General features: G+C 39.7%; 1 protein-coding gene across 5 annotated transcripts in view; it reads right to left on the bottom strand.

Annotated features, from left to right (window-relative positions):
• TOX2 (TOX high mobility group box family member 2) overlaps positions 1-15,048 on the bottom strand; it is a 298,324-nt gene that overhangs the window by 93,550 nt on the left and 189,726 nt on the right. For all 5 annotated transcript variants that reach the window (XM_031953845.1, XM_003756917.2, XM_031953844.1 and 2 more), the window contains one exon: positions 11,614-11,859. In XM_031953845.1, coding sequence (XP_031809705.1) covers positions 11,614-11,859 — 246 coding nt within the window. The remainder of the gene's footprint in view (positions 1-11,613; positions 11,860-15,048) is intronic.

Genomic DNA, 15,048 nt, shown 5'->3' with positions numbered 1-15,048 from the left:
TTAACACTAGGTGGTGCAGTTGAGGCAGCAAGGTTGCCAAGTGGATAGAGATCTGAAGTCAAGAAGACCTGAAATCAAATCCAACCTTAGACCTTTTCTAGCTATGAGACCCTGGGCAAGTCATTTCACCCTGTTTGTCTCAGCTGCTGCTTCTGCAAAATGATCTGGACAAAGAAATGGCAGACCACGCCAGTCTCCTTGCCAAGAAAACCCCAAATGGGGTCACAAAAAGTCAGATCTGACTGAAGAATGACTCAACAACAACAACAATTTATTCCACCACTCTAGGCTCTGCCTGCACCTTTGCCTCCTTCCTTCCTTGATTTCCTTCAAGACACAGTTCAAATACCAACATCTGTAGGAGGCCTTTCTTTCCTCTACTCTCCCACTGCCTTCTCCATGAAATCATCTTCCATCTACTTTGTATATGCCTTGTATGTGCATAGTTATTTACATATTTTCTCCCAAACAAATTCCTTGAGGGTAGGGACAGGCACTTTTTTTTTTTTTTTTTTTTTTACTTTTCTTTGTAGCTTCAAGTCTTAGCATAGCACACATTGTAAGCTCTTAATAAATCGTTTGTTGATTGACTTTCTAGCCTTTTTTTTTTTTTTTTTTTTTTTTTTTACTGATTTGTACATGGTACATTCTAGCCAATGGCTTACTAGCTATTCTTCAAATTCACTCTTTTACTTCCCACCCTTACATGCTTACAGAATGACATCTACACCTACAATATTCTCCTCCTTCAACTTATCCTCTCGGAATCCTTTAAGATTCAGCTCAGAATTGTAAATATATGTATTGCATATGACACACACACATATATTTAAAAGATACTGTTACTCAAACTGCTTTTGACTTGCATTGAAAGCATCTTTCATAAACAATAAGTAACTTTAAAAGGTTGAATTGCTAAAATCTGAATTTTTTTTTGGGGGGGTCTAACCTTTGTTTTTAAGCACATGGTGCAAGGTAGAAATGTAATGTTTTATTTTTCTTCCCCCCAAAAAAATACTCAACTCAGAGCTATCTCTTCCAAAAAGTACTCCTGAATTATTCTCTCAAGCCTCCTTCTAGATGTATTGCTCTCTCCTTTTTCAGATTAACTTACATTATACTTTTTTATCTTTTCCCCATAATGTGAGAGCTCCTCAAATGAATATGACAGCATGTTCCATACCCACAGTCCCCCACTTAGGCTGCTGGTTATTTTTGCTGAACTCCTTTTCTTTCCCAACCCCCACCATTCCTTTCTTTTTTCCTCTTTGTTATAAGACATGACTCACTGTGGTGGGGAAAAGGAACGGATATATTTGGAAGGTAAGAACAAAAGATATCAATAAATATATATTGTATGTACATATATATTTATTTAAATGTAAGAACTTTGAGGACATGGATTTTTTCATCTTTATCTTTGTTTTTCCAGTGCCTAGCACAGTGTTTGGCACATAACAGATATTTGCTAATTGTTTATTAAATTAAATCAGTTCTCTTCCATCTATTTCTATAATTCTATGACTTTTGAAATGAGTTCTGAAAACTGATGAGGTCTTAGTTTGCAGGGGGAGTGAGTGATGTAAGGGGCTCTGGCATACTGGAAACTAAGGAAGAGAAGCTTCCCAGCAGGGAATAGTAAGAGCCAAATTTGTGGATTAGGTAAATGGTCCTCAAGATGAAATCAGATTTAAGCCTCTGTGCAAAGCCTGAGGGGCTTCGGCAGAGATGCTGCTCTGTGATTGCTTAACTGGGCATCTTTTTTATGTCATAAGACAGAATTCTGGCCATCAACATTTGAGCCTGGAAGATATTTCATATTAATTACTGGTTCAGGTCTTTCCTGATTGCACAAAATCACAGCATCCTCTGTATCTCCAAGTTGGAAGGAACATTGGCAGTATTTTTTTGTTTTTGTTTCTCCCTCATCTACCTCATCTTCATTCCCAAATATATCCCTTCTCACTCTGGTACCCACAGAATCATCCCCTGGAACCAAGAAAAAAAAAGAATAAGAAAAGGGGGGCAGGGCAGGGAAACACTTCAGCGAAATGAACCACACAAAATCATCTGAATTTGAGGCTGGATCATGTTGATAAATGTTTAATAACTGTCTCCCTGGGAGGAAAAATATACTCATGACACACTTTTAAATTTAATCTGCATTATTAAAACTTTTCAATAAAGCAATAAATCAAGCCCTAATTTGTAGTGTTTGCCTATTTTCAAGGTGTAAATGTTCAATGAAAATTTAACTCCCCCCCCAAATGTGTTTTTCTCTGTCTCTATTTCTATCTCTCTATCTGTCTTTTTTTCTCTTTTGTATGAGCTGGTTCCAGAACAAACCTGGTATGGAATGTCTGGTACCATAATCCTCCACTGTAAAAAATGGAGGAAGATTTAAGGAGTCCTCTCCTTTCAGCTGAGATCAAGAAAAATGAAGAATCTCTATAATTGGAGTCTTCTGCTGTCACCTGTCCCACTCCCACCCTCACCCCAGACCCCTGTTTCCTAGAATCCAAGTGGTAACAGTATCAGGGAAGAGGAAATAAGGAGCTCTTCCATTCAGTCTATGAGCTTGACCCATGAAGCCATTCCTTGCCAGCAATGCCAAATAATTTCATATGGAGACAGAAAACCAACTAAGATTTTTTTGTGCTTATTTCTTGGCCCCCCTCTTCCCTGAGAGGATCCTGATATGATCACAGACTTAGAGCCAGAAGATACCTTTCTCTATCTTGTCCAACTTTCTCATTTTATAGATGAAGGAAGTGAGGGACCAATACATGGGATGACTTGTTCACCATCACACAAATAGTAAGTAGTAGAATTTTAACTTGAGTCCTTTGAATCAAAAGCACAGCTCTTTCCCAGAGAGTGCCTTAACTCTTGCAACCTCAACAATTGATCTCTACCTCATTTCTTTGGGCTAGGCTAGACCAGAGAGTAAAATGCCTGCTGGACAGCTCCATTTTTGTGTTCCATAGGCAACTTAAAGCTAAATTTCAAAATAGAACATATTTTTTCTCCTTCCTCCTCCCTTCCAAGTCCATCCCTCTGCTAGCCAGCCTCCCTCACCTTTATTGAAGGCAAGCCCCACCATTCTTCCAGTCACCCAGATTTGTAACCCTGACTTTTCCTTCTCCCTCAGCCTCCATGCCCTGTCAGTTGCCGAGTCTTGTGGATTCTGCCTCTGCATCTCTCATTCTCAATTCCTCCTCTTTCATGTCCACCACCATAGTTCAGTGTCTTCTCATTTTTTCCTGGACTAACTTCTTTAAATACCTGCCAAGTTCTTCAAATACATATAAGTTTGATAATGTCACTCCCATTTTCAATGGCTTCCTTTTGCTTCTAAGATGAAATAGAAACTCCTGTTTGGTTTTTCGATCCCTTCACACTGTGGTTGTAACTTATCTTTATAGGCTTATCACAAATTATTCTCCTTTATGAACTCTGCTTTCCAGCCAAACTTGGCCATTCCCCAATATTATATCTCATCTCTTTCCTCAGGCTGGTCCTCTGCTTGGGACGCTTACTTTTCTAGGCTTTGTCTCTTGGAATACCTACCTTCTTTCAGACTTCAGCTTAGATTCCACTTCCTTTTTTCCACATTATGTCTCTCTTGATTCCCTCCCTCACCCTATCTATCAGTGTTCTCCTTTCCCAAATCACTTTGTGTGTAACATTTTATATTTAATTTTTATTAATATAGTTTTTTATATCTTATTACCTATGGGCATGTAGCATTCCTTAAGGGAATGTAAGCTCCTTGAGGGCAGAGGTTGTCTAGTTTTTGGTTTTTGCATTTCTGGTCCCTAGCACAGTACCTTGCACATTAATAAATGCTTTCTGAATGAAAAACAGAAATTCATATTTCTATAGTAATTTAAGATTAATTCAAATAGTTTTTCTCCTGATAGCATTCCGAGGTAAGTCGGCTTAATATTAGTTGCTTGCCTAACATGGCACAGCTGGTAAGAGGTAGAATCTGGGTCTTCTGACCCCACATCCAGTGCTCTTTTCATTATACCACATCTCCTTTCAGATGTCCTTTCTCTGACTTCATACACATGGAAAACCAGACATGCAAAGTAATGGCAAGAAATCAGGAATCAGGGCTGGTTGAAGCTTTTATAAGCTTAAGGGTTTGAGTATAGACCAACGGACCCCAGCTCATAGCTCTTCCCAAGAGCACCTGAAAATCCAATTGTCTTCTTTTTTATCTAGGTGGCAAAGTAGATGGCACTGAATCAGAATTAGGAAGACGAGTTCAAATATTGCCTTGATAAACCCTGCGTCACTCCAGAAAAGTCACTTAACCACCTCCAACCTTAGGTTCCTCATCTATAAGATGGTTAAAAATAGTATCTCCCTTCCAGAGTTGTTGTAAGGATAAAATGGGATAAAATATGTAAAATATGTAAAGTGGGATAATGTATAGTAAAATATGTAAAAAATTCTTAAGGTGCTATATAAATGTTAACTGTCCTTATTGAAATTGTTGTTCAGAAAAAAGGTTAGACTGCCTCTTTTTATCCATACTAGCTTCTTCTCCCCCATTTTCTTAAGAATCTGAACAGCTTGTGAGGTAGGGCTAGCCTGGGTTCTGTATGAATCTTGATTGTGGGGAAGGGGTCCTTAGAGACCCTCTACCTCTCCTCATTACTCTCCCCACCAAACCCAACCCTTATCCTTATTCTAAGGAGCCTGGGCCTCTCCTTGGTCAGGCAGTGCCCCACATTGCCATCTTATTCTTTCCTCTCACCCATATTCAACCTTTCTAAGTGCCTTTGGGTGAAACGGGGGCTAATGAGTTATCAATCTGCTCTTCTATTCTCATCAACTCTCACAGCTTCAAATATTGCTTCTATGCAGATGCCTCCCAAACCTATAACAAGTTCCATAAAATAGAACTATTTTTACTCCTGCATATTTGTACTCTTTCAATAAAGCCTGAAATAGAAAATATAAATGATCATTATAGATTCCATTTATATGGGACACTCTATCTATATATATATACATCTCTTCAGGCCTCCCTTTCCTTCTGAATTCTGGTCTTAGATTTCCAATTGCTTGCTGTATATTCATAAAGTCAGAGATTTAGAGAAGAGGACCTTTAAGGTCGTCTCATGCAACTTTATTTTTCAGTTGAAGAAACTAAGACCTAAAGAAAGGTTGGAATAATTTGTCCAAAGTCATTGTGTAGGAGATTGAGCACTAGACTAAAAATCACAAGAATCAGAGTTCAAATTCCGCCTTAAATGCTAACCTCTATGATCCTGGGCAAGTCATTTGTCCTCTCAGTTTCCTCATCTGTAAAATGAGGAGGAGATAACTTCAAAGGTTCCTTCTAGTTCTAAATCTCCAAGTCTATGAGTCTTTTGACTCAGAATCCGGTACCACACCAGGCTTCTCCCTTTTTGGATAACCCATTGGTACTCTGTGAGACTGAGAATGTCTAAAAATGACCTCATCACTTGGGGTAGAATGGCACAGTGTAAACTGTGATGGTTTATCTGGTCCAAAGGATCTGGGTTCAAATTTTACCTTTCATGCTTCCTATCTGTGTGGCAAGTGCCTCAATTTCCTCATCTGTCAAATGAGGCAGTTGGATTAAACGGCTCCTAAGGCCCTGTCCAGCTCTGGATCTGAGATGCCAGCTGTCTTCCCAAACACAAATAGTGAGATGGAAGGAATGCTGTATGTGGAGCCAGAAGCCTGGGGGGCCAAAAGCTGGCTCTGTTGCTCCCGATTTGGGAGATGCTGGGCAAGTCACTTCATTTATTTTTAAAGTGAAGTGGTTAGAGTGGATGTCTCTTTTTCAGACCTAAATTTATGACCTATGCAGTCTGAACATGTCACTCCTCTGTTCAAAGGCCTTGGATGAATCTCTGCCACAATTAAAATACAAGCCCCAAGCCTCTGAGTCTGGCACCCGATGTCCTCCCCAATCTGGCTGCAGCCCATTTACTGCAGCTCTAGCTTATGCTATTCTCTCTCACACTCCCAATCAGCAAGAAAATGGATATTGGGCTTCTGCCCCACATCTGCCTCTGCCATTGTCTCTGCTGAACACGGCCTCCCTCTTTCCTATCCCACAGCCCATTTCTGCCTTTATACTTGTGTGGGGGTTCAGTTGTTTCAGTCATGTCTAGCTCTTTGTGAACCCATTTGGGTTCTGCTTGGCAGATATGCTGGAGGGATTTGCCGTTTACTTCTCCAGATCATAGTACAGATGAGGAAACTGAGCTAGACAGGGAGGTGACTTACTCAGAGTCACACAGCTAGGAAGTGTCTGAGGCTCAGGAATAGGAGTCTTGCTGACTGCAAGTCCAGTGCTCTATGTCCTGTACCACTGAGCTGCCCAGGGGTAGATACACTAAAAATATTACCAATCCCACTTCATAGGTGAGGAAACTGAGGCTTAAAGAAATCAAATTTCTTATTCCTGGCCATACAGTATGATTTGAACCCAAGCCTTCCTGGTGCTGTCCAGAACTACAAAGCCACCATACTATATTGATTATCTAGAAGCAAGCTCATGGGATGGTTTTTCATAGCTCCCCTGACTCAGATAACTCTGATTTAAAACAGATCTCTCATTTCCTTAAATTACCTGGGAGACTGAGGAGAGAAAGCTTGTAGTAATGAGTCTTTTTTGTTTTTTGTTTTCCCTCTCCTTTCTTCCCTTTGGGTCTGCTTTCACTTCTGGGCTTCATTTCAAAGCCTGAAACCTAATAGGGGGATTCTTTGGGAAAGACACAGACCCCAGATCTCTATTCCATGGCCCTCAAACTGCTGGTACCTTCTCTTCAGGGGCTTCTCCTTGATTTATGACTGGGAAGCTACATTTGCAAAACACGATCATAAAATACCAAAGAGCATTTCCCAAGGACTCCTCCAAAATAAATTATTTCAGACATAACAGAAGCTGCTTAATAAATTCCACTCTTCTTGTTTCTTTGGGTATTTTAGAAACTGATTTATAAGTGCAATATCTCCTCTCAAAATGAGACAATCAACACAGGATAAAATTATCGAGTTATGAAAATAGGGGTCAGAATGAGGTGCAGTGCTTTAAATTAAACCAGAAAAAAATATCTTTCGCACCAAATTGACTCTTTTTGTCTTGGAAATGAATGTTTAATCAGCTAAGAAGCTCAAACCCTGAGAGAAGCCTTAAGAATATTTAATTTAGTAAAAAGGGCCCATTTCCAAATGCTTTCCAATGAGATCCCTTAAAAAATAGAAAATCTGGACTTCTGCTTTCTCCCAAAAGGTTGAATAAACATGGGTTGGGGTGGAAAAGGACCGTTCTCATCTGCAGGAACAGGATGAAAAGTCATGGTGATAAGGAATGAATGAAAAATTATTTATTAAGTGTAAATGATGTGCCAAGAACTGTGTTAATTATATAAGAGAGATACTCCCTTGTTTTAATGATTTGGATTGTTCCCACCAGCAACCTCTACTTTAGAAGACTCAAATAATCATTTCTCTGTCTCTGTCTCTTGTCTCTCTCCTCCCCTCCCTCCCTCTATCTGTCTGTCTCTGTCTCTCTCCTTCCCACTCTCCCTTTCCCTTTCTTCCCTCCAGCTTTGGAGTGACCCTTGCTAAGTCAGCTCTGGGCCACTGCTTGGCCAAGGCATAACTAACTGTTAACTCAAACCCTGACTAACACCACTGGTCTGGGTTTTGTCCCCTCCGTCAGAGAACTGGAACGTAGAACTCCAAGCTCCTCCTAATGCCTTCCTTTATAAATGGGTAGAAACTGGACTTTGGGGCTGTGTAGACTCTAAGTTAGAGTAGGATTTGAATCTAGGTCTTCCTGGTGCTGCCCAGAATTACAGAGCCACCATACTCTGCTGACTACGTAAAAGCCAGCTCATGGGAGCATTTACATAGCTCACAAGACTCAGATAACTCTATTTAAAATAGAGCTCTCATTTCCCTAAATTACCTGGGAGATTGAGAAAAGAGAACTGGCAGTGATGAGTCATTTTTTGTTTTTTGCTTTCCCCTTCTTTTCTTCCCTTTGGGCTTTGCCTCCATTTTGGGGCTGTCATGTGTGATTTCAATTCCACAGAACAAGATACACTAGCACCTGTTCTCCTGTTCCCTCCTTCTGCTTTCCCTTTGTGTATTGACTCCTTTAGATTGTAAGCTCCTTGAGAGATGGACTGTCTTTCTTTATGTTAATTATATCTCTAGTACTTAAAGTAGTACTTCACACATATTAATAATATTTATTAGATTGGATTTAACATAAGCATCCAGAAAAATGTAAGCTCTTTAGTTGACTATGTCATTTTTGAATCTTTATCCTCGGTACTCATGACATTGTAAGCACATAGTAGGTGCTTAACAAATATTTATTGGATTGGATTTGACATTAGCATGCACTCCCAAAAGAATGTAAGTTCTTCAGCTGAATGTGTCATTTTCGAATCTCTATTCTTCGTATCTTTGACAGTACCTGGCACATAGTAGGTGCTTAATAAATATTTATTGGATTAGATTTGTTATTAGCATGCACTCCCAAAAAAATGAAAGCTTTTTAGTTGAAAAGTCAACTTCATATCTGTATCCCTAATACCTAGCACAGTGCCAGGGACATAGGAGGTATTTAATAAAACTTCTAGAATGAGCGAATGAATGAATCCTGGATGAGGAAGAGGGATTAGAGACAGAAAGGCAGGCCTGGTGTTGATATTACTGGAAGAGATCTGTCCACAGCAGGGTCCACAAATTACCAGAGATGGTTAGTATCAGGCCTGTTTATGTGTATTTCTCCCACCTCCTATTGAGCTCTCCAGGAATAGGAACTGTGTCAATCTTTGCATTCCCAGCCCCAACTAACGTGCCATGCATATGGTACAGTGGGGAGAATTCTAGATGTAGAGTCAGGGGAGCTGGCTTCAAATCCTACCTTGGCTTTTTACTACCTGTAGGACTTTGGAAAAATCACTGAGCCTTTCCAGACCTAATTTTTCTCATCTTTAAAATGAGAGGGTTGGGCCAGATGGATTCTGAAGCCCATTCCAGAGCTAAATCTACAAATTATGAATAGGGTAGGTACTTAATAAATGTTTATGGAATTGAATTTCACCATTATAAAAAAAGGTTTTATGATACCCCTGTATTCTGTGGCCTGGACTCAACTAGATTAATATAAATTTCCAATTTTACCTTTTAATAACAGATGCAACCACAATTCATGTTTGTAGAGTGGTTTTAATATTTTTTATTTTTATTTAATATTTTATTTTAAAATATTTAATTACTTAATATTTGCAAAATAATTTCTTCACTGCAGCCTCATGATATAGGAAGTGCTCTGTACAGATGAGAAAGCTGAGTCTCTGACCAGTAAGAGGACTTGCTTGCAATCTCACAACTACTAAGTGTCCTCAACCTAAGCCCAGGGCTCCATCATCATCACCCTGTCTGGATATGTTTTTTCTTTGCATCCTTTCACATCATGCTGTTCATACCTCTCTGACATTTTCCTTCAATCTCATTTTGTAGACCTGTATCCTATTCTTCTTATATATGTCCTACTTTCCCTACCAGGCTGTAAATCCTTGGAGGGCAGGGGCTGTATCTCCCTTGCCCTTCACCCCCACCTAAAGATTATGTTTTACTTTTACTTCTCCCTGTATCTCTCTGCCCCCCGCTTACCCCCACACTCTTGTCTTCTCCCTGAGTGTTATGCAACAAAAGTACAAGTAAGCCAATTGCTCTTCCCCATTTTAGCTCTGCATTCTGACCCGATATCTGTACCTGATCTGACACCATCTTCCCTGGGCAATATTATTGTGCAGGTATTTCATTCTATAGAAACAGAAAATAAAATAGGTCAAACCTTACTTATTTCCACTATTGGATTATGGGATTGGGAAGGCCAGTCTGAATTAATGAAAAGCTGGATTCAGTTTTATTTCTTTCAGACACTACCTGAAATAGGCCAAGAAATTGTTGTCCTCTGGGCATATCCCTGAAGGAATAGAGAAGAGCAACTTATAATGAGCTTGTGGACCATATATGTTTTGAAAGGTAGGGGATTTCATGGATGTGGGCACCCCTTCTAGAGACACAGATTACAAATCTATCACACCTCGGAATACAGCGTGGTTAAAAAAAAAGCTTCATCAGTTAGCATAGCAAAAATGTTTATCTGTTGGGCAAGTTTCTGGTGAGGAGTCTCTGAACTCAGTTAGTCTGGGGTCCTCAGACCATCCTTATAGGCTTTTGGTTTGGTAGGACTGGTCAGAACTTTTGAGGGCCATTTCCATGCCTTGACAAGTATCAGAAGAGGTCCTTAGGGGAGGAGAATATCCATCTACCTACAGATGGATACACATTTATAGATCTATACATGTATGTGTGTGTATAAATACATATTCGAGTATGAACAACAACAGTTCAATCTTTTTCAATTTCAATCTGACTCTCAATGACACTATTTGTAGTTTTCTTGGCAAAAATACTGGAGTGGTTTGTCATTTCCTTCTCCAGCTCACTTTGTAGATGAGGAAACTGAGGTAAACAGGTTTAAATGATTTGCCAAGATGAATCTTCCTGACTCTAGCTCTGGCATTTTATCCGCTGCTCCACCTAGCTGCCCTAATTGCTTACTGGAAACCAGTGTCTGGATTTCCTGTGGGTGATTCAAACTTGTGATATCTAAAACAATCCATTACCTTTCTCCTTAAACTCATCTACTCTTCTAATTTCTCTGTTGCCATTAAGAGTCATGCTATCATCCTAATCATGCATTTGTGCAACTTCAGAATCATTCTCCTCCCTCTCCCTCAGCTTGCATAACCAATTGTTTATCAAGTTTTGTCATTTCTTCCTCCACAATATCGCTCCCACTCATCCTTCTTTCTCTACTTGGCCATCTCCTAGTTTAATATCTCACTTCTTCTCACCTGAACAACTGCAATAGCCTCCTCATGAGACTCCCAGCCTTCAAGTGGCTTTCCTCTTTTCCCCCCGTCTACCCCCTGAATAGTTGCCAAAATAATCTTCCTAAAGAACAGACTTGACATCTGCTCTACAATTTCCAGTGACTCCCTATTGCCTCTAAGATGAAATACCATCTACTCAGCTTGATAATTAAAGTTTCTAGTTCCAATTTTTGTTTCCATACTTATTTTGCAGTAATCCTTTTATAATTTTTGGTCAGAATAACCAATGTGCTGTTCCTTAAACTTGGCCCTTCATCTTCCATCTCATAGGAGTTCCATGTATGGAATGTTCTCATGCCATTCACCTCTTACAATCCTTAGCTTCCTTCTGAGCTCAGCTCAGTTCCCACCTCCAATGGGAAGCCTTCCCTAATCCCCCTTGATATAGTCAGTCTCTTCCTCCTCAAATGACCTCTTATCTCCTTATTTGTTCATATCACCTAGGATAATGATCTCTGTAATTTTTTTATCACCCAGTGCCTAGTCAAGCTAAAGAAACGATCGTTGAATCAAACATTTGTTTAATTCATCTCATTTCATGACCAATAGTAATGAGAACAACAGCAAAAGAACAATTATTTTCAACGAAATATCTCAATTCAGACTGGTGGAGATAAGAGAAAAGGCTACTTACTGTGGGTAGTTGACTTGAAAGGAGGTGCCCATCTTGAGTCAACATGTTAGACACCATGATGGCAGGCAAGTCCATGTTTTGATAGGAATATGTTGGTATCAGGCTGTTTGGAGGGAGGCTGTGGCAGAGTGAATGATAGCCGGTCTCGTGGTCCACCAGGTGAAGAAGGGAGGGGTCTGGGAGATTAGGAGGAGTTATAGGAGGGATTTCATAGTCTTCATTATTCTCACTTTGACCATTATAAGTCTAAAATATCAAAAGGATATTTTCTTAATGTATCACTTCTTTGCCACCACGAATCACAAAACAGCATATACAACAGAGACCTTTTGTCAGACCCCTCAAAAATGAATCCCATGAGGCAATTTCTATAATACTATAATAATTCTATAACAAATAAATTATTATGGCCATTCAAATCTAGCCATTTCCAAGGGTTGCCAATGTATTTGGGCCAAACTTTTTCCTCCAAAAGTTTTTCTACTAATCTAAGGAGCCTAAGTTTACTTTGCTAACCAGGACATCATACAGTAAGCCTAGAGAGTTAGAGGAAGATAGATAGAGTCCTTACTTACCACAGTTCTATCTCCATTCCCAGTCCCAACCCAGCCCCAGTCCTGTCTCATTATCCCTCTCAGCCTTATTTTTCTGCTTGGTTGTTACTCAAAGTCAAAATGTACTACATAAATCTTAGTGTAAATAAATTCAGCTCCCTAGAGAGCCCTAAGGCTAGAGTTTTCTCCCAGGTATCTCAATATCTATATTGCTTAAAATTCAAGCATCTTGCTGAAGTCCAGCAAGTATAGACCAACCTGTTTGGTACCCAATTCAATGTCTGCTTAAAAAATTGGTGGCTAAGATATTCATTAGGGACTATGAGAAATAGCTTTGTGGAGTGGAGTACTATTTAGATGTAGTGCCTGATTTAAATCCAGAAAGAAATACAGATATATACCCAAAAAATGGCCAAGTGCGACAGCCTTGATATACTTTTTACTCCTTTTTTTTCTCCTCAGAATGAATTAGAGTTGCTGACCCACCTTCTAAACTTTAATATTCTTTTGATGTGTTAAAAAAAAACTTTCAATGAATTTAACCTACACAAAATAATAGCATGTACATTAGATTAAATAGCATTTATGAAGTATCGGCTATGTGATATGAGCTACTTGCAAATATCATTTCATTTTATTATTTCATGACAATAATCCTGAAATAAGTGCTATTGTTATCTTTATTTTACAGTTTAGGAAATTGAGACAGAAATTAAATGATTTGTCCAGAGTCACATCCAGCTAGTAAGTGTTTGAGGTCAGATCTTCCTGACTTTATCTACTGACTCACCTAGGTGCTTATAAAGATTAAGCTTTGCAAAGCACCTTATATGTATTATCTCATTTGATATTTGCATATGTAGATTTTGTATACTCTACTATACTATAGAACTAGCAATAGGAATATCCCTGTCTCTGTGGGAGAAGTTTTATTGTTCACTGTTGAACAAAACAGTCTCATATGATGATGGGTATATGATGGATAAATTTTGTGGGTTTTAGAGGGGAGGTGGTGGGTGGGATGGAAAGATTTGAATTTGGGAGTTAGGAGCCTAGGGAGTTAGGTCACACTTGCAGAGGCTCTTCGCTGCAAAGTGAGGAGGTTAGCCACAATGACCTCTAAGGTCTCTTCCCTCTCTGATAGTCTAAGATTTTATCAGGTCTTGGAGAGGGAAATGGAGACCAGGACCTCCTGCCTCAGGATTATCCCATGGAGCCAGTTCCTTTCCCTGGAAACAGAACAGCTGTGGGAGTTAACACAGGCAGCCAGCCTTTGTCCCTTCGGGAAACAAGAGGTTCTTATTTTTGAATGTTAAAAGTTTTGTTCTCAAAAGTTCTGCTTTATCTGCATGGCTCATGTAGATTTTAATGAACGTTTTCAAAAATCACCTGAAATCACGGCTGTATTTAGATGTCGTGCATGTCTTAGAGCCAGAAAAAAATACAGTTGTATGCAAAAAAATGGCCATGTATGACAGCCTTGATTAATCCAGCTTCCTCAGGTCTAGTGAGAGTATTATCCTTTCTTTACTTTGCATCTAAAAGAATCAGTCTATTTAACATGGATTCAGAAGTCACTCTACAATTGCTTAGATTTCCAAAATATCTTTTAATACCTCCCTCCTGCTTCTGTCTCCTTTGGATCCCAGGTGTGTTTGTGTGCAGAGCATAAGTTCCTTGAAGGTAGAGCTGATCGATCTTTTTTGAATCCCAGCAGCTGGCAGAATATAGTGGGTGCTTAATAAATACCTGCTGGATCTCACTGGTGTGGGAGTGCTATTGGAGAGAGCAAGATTTGCCAGTTCCTGGGAGGCTTTTAGGGACTCTCATTTCCAACTGGGGTGTGTGTGTGTGTGGGGGGGAGGTGGGAATGTCTTGTGGTCTCCTCAGGTTCCCTGATTTCACTCAAACAGGACAACCGCAACTCAGATCTCACTTTCAACCAGCAGAAGTTACGCGTTTTGAGAAAAGAATTGGTTTCATTTCTTGTATTTGTATCCCAAAATCGAGGCTCTGTGAGGACAGCGAGTATTTGATTTTTGTCTTTTGTATCCCCAATACTCAGAATGGTTTCTGGCACACAAGAGATGCTTAATAAATGTCTGTTCCATTGAACTAAACATCAAGAGTGTAGTGTACATTCCAATAACCTATCCCTTTTCCCTGGCTCAGGGATTGTTTCCTGAGGTTCAAGCCTTCTCCTTATTTTTAAAAATTTAACTGTAAACAGGGCAGAGGGCTAAATGAATGCCCACCAGACCTTCCTCTGCTCTCTCCTTTCCCCCTCCAGGGGTCTGGTAATCACTTTTCATTTTGGAGATGGGGACTTAGATTCCGTTAAGAAGAGGTCTGTGGATCCTTTCCCAGATATTTAAGAGGATTTCACTATGTGGCATGGAGATGGATTTGAATAAATCAGCCTCCTCAAGCTCATTCCTCCAAGTGGTTTATTTTTATATCAGGTCTACAAGCAAGTGGCTTTGCACTGCTTAATGAAATTATGTAAAACCTCATTAGTTTCCTGAAGCTCTCGTGGAGGAGGGCAGGGTCTTGTAGAGGTATTCCTGTATTTCTTTCCCTGGCCTGGTCCTGTTTCCTCTGCTATTGAACCAGACGGCCCCTGAGGGCCCTAGCGGCTCTGATGTTTTACAAGTCTCTGACTGTTCTTATGGGATGTTTCATTTTCCATATGAAAAAAGTGGGTGACTGATCACAATCCCTGAATATTTCTCTTAGGAGCAAAGTGCTCAGCAGGCATGGGGAAAGCTACACCTCTTAAATTACAATGCCTTTGAAATCATCTTAAGTATTCTACAGTTATGTCAGAATTAGGATCACAGTAACACACAATCAGAATCAGATTAGACAATATCCAATCAAC

The sequence above is a fragment of the Sarcophilus harrisii genome, chromosome 2 (genome assembly GCF_902635505.1).
Source record: "Sarcophilus harrisii chromosome 2, mSarHar1.11, whole genome shotgun sequence".
In the NCBI taxonomy this organism is placed as follows: domain Eukaryota; kingdom Metazoa; phylum Chordata; class Mammalia; order Dasyuromorphia; family Dasyuridae; genus Sarcophilus; species Sarcophilus harrisii.
The sequence above is the reverse complement of the archived record's forward strand: the minus strand, read 5'-3'. Positions and strand labels throughout refer to the sequence as shown.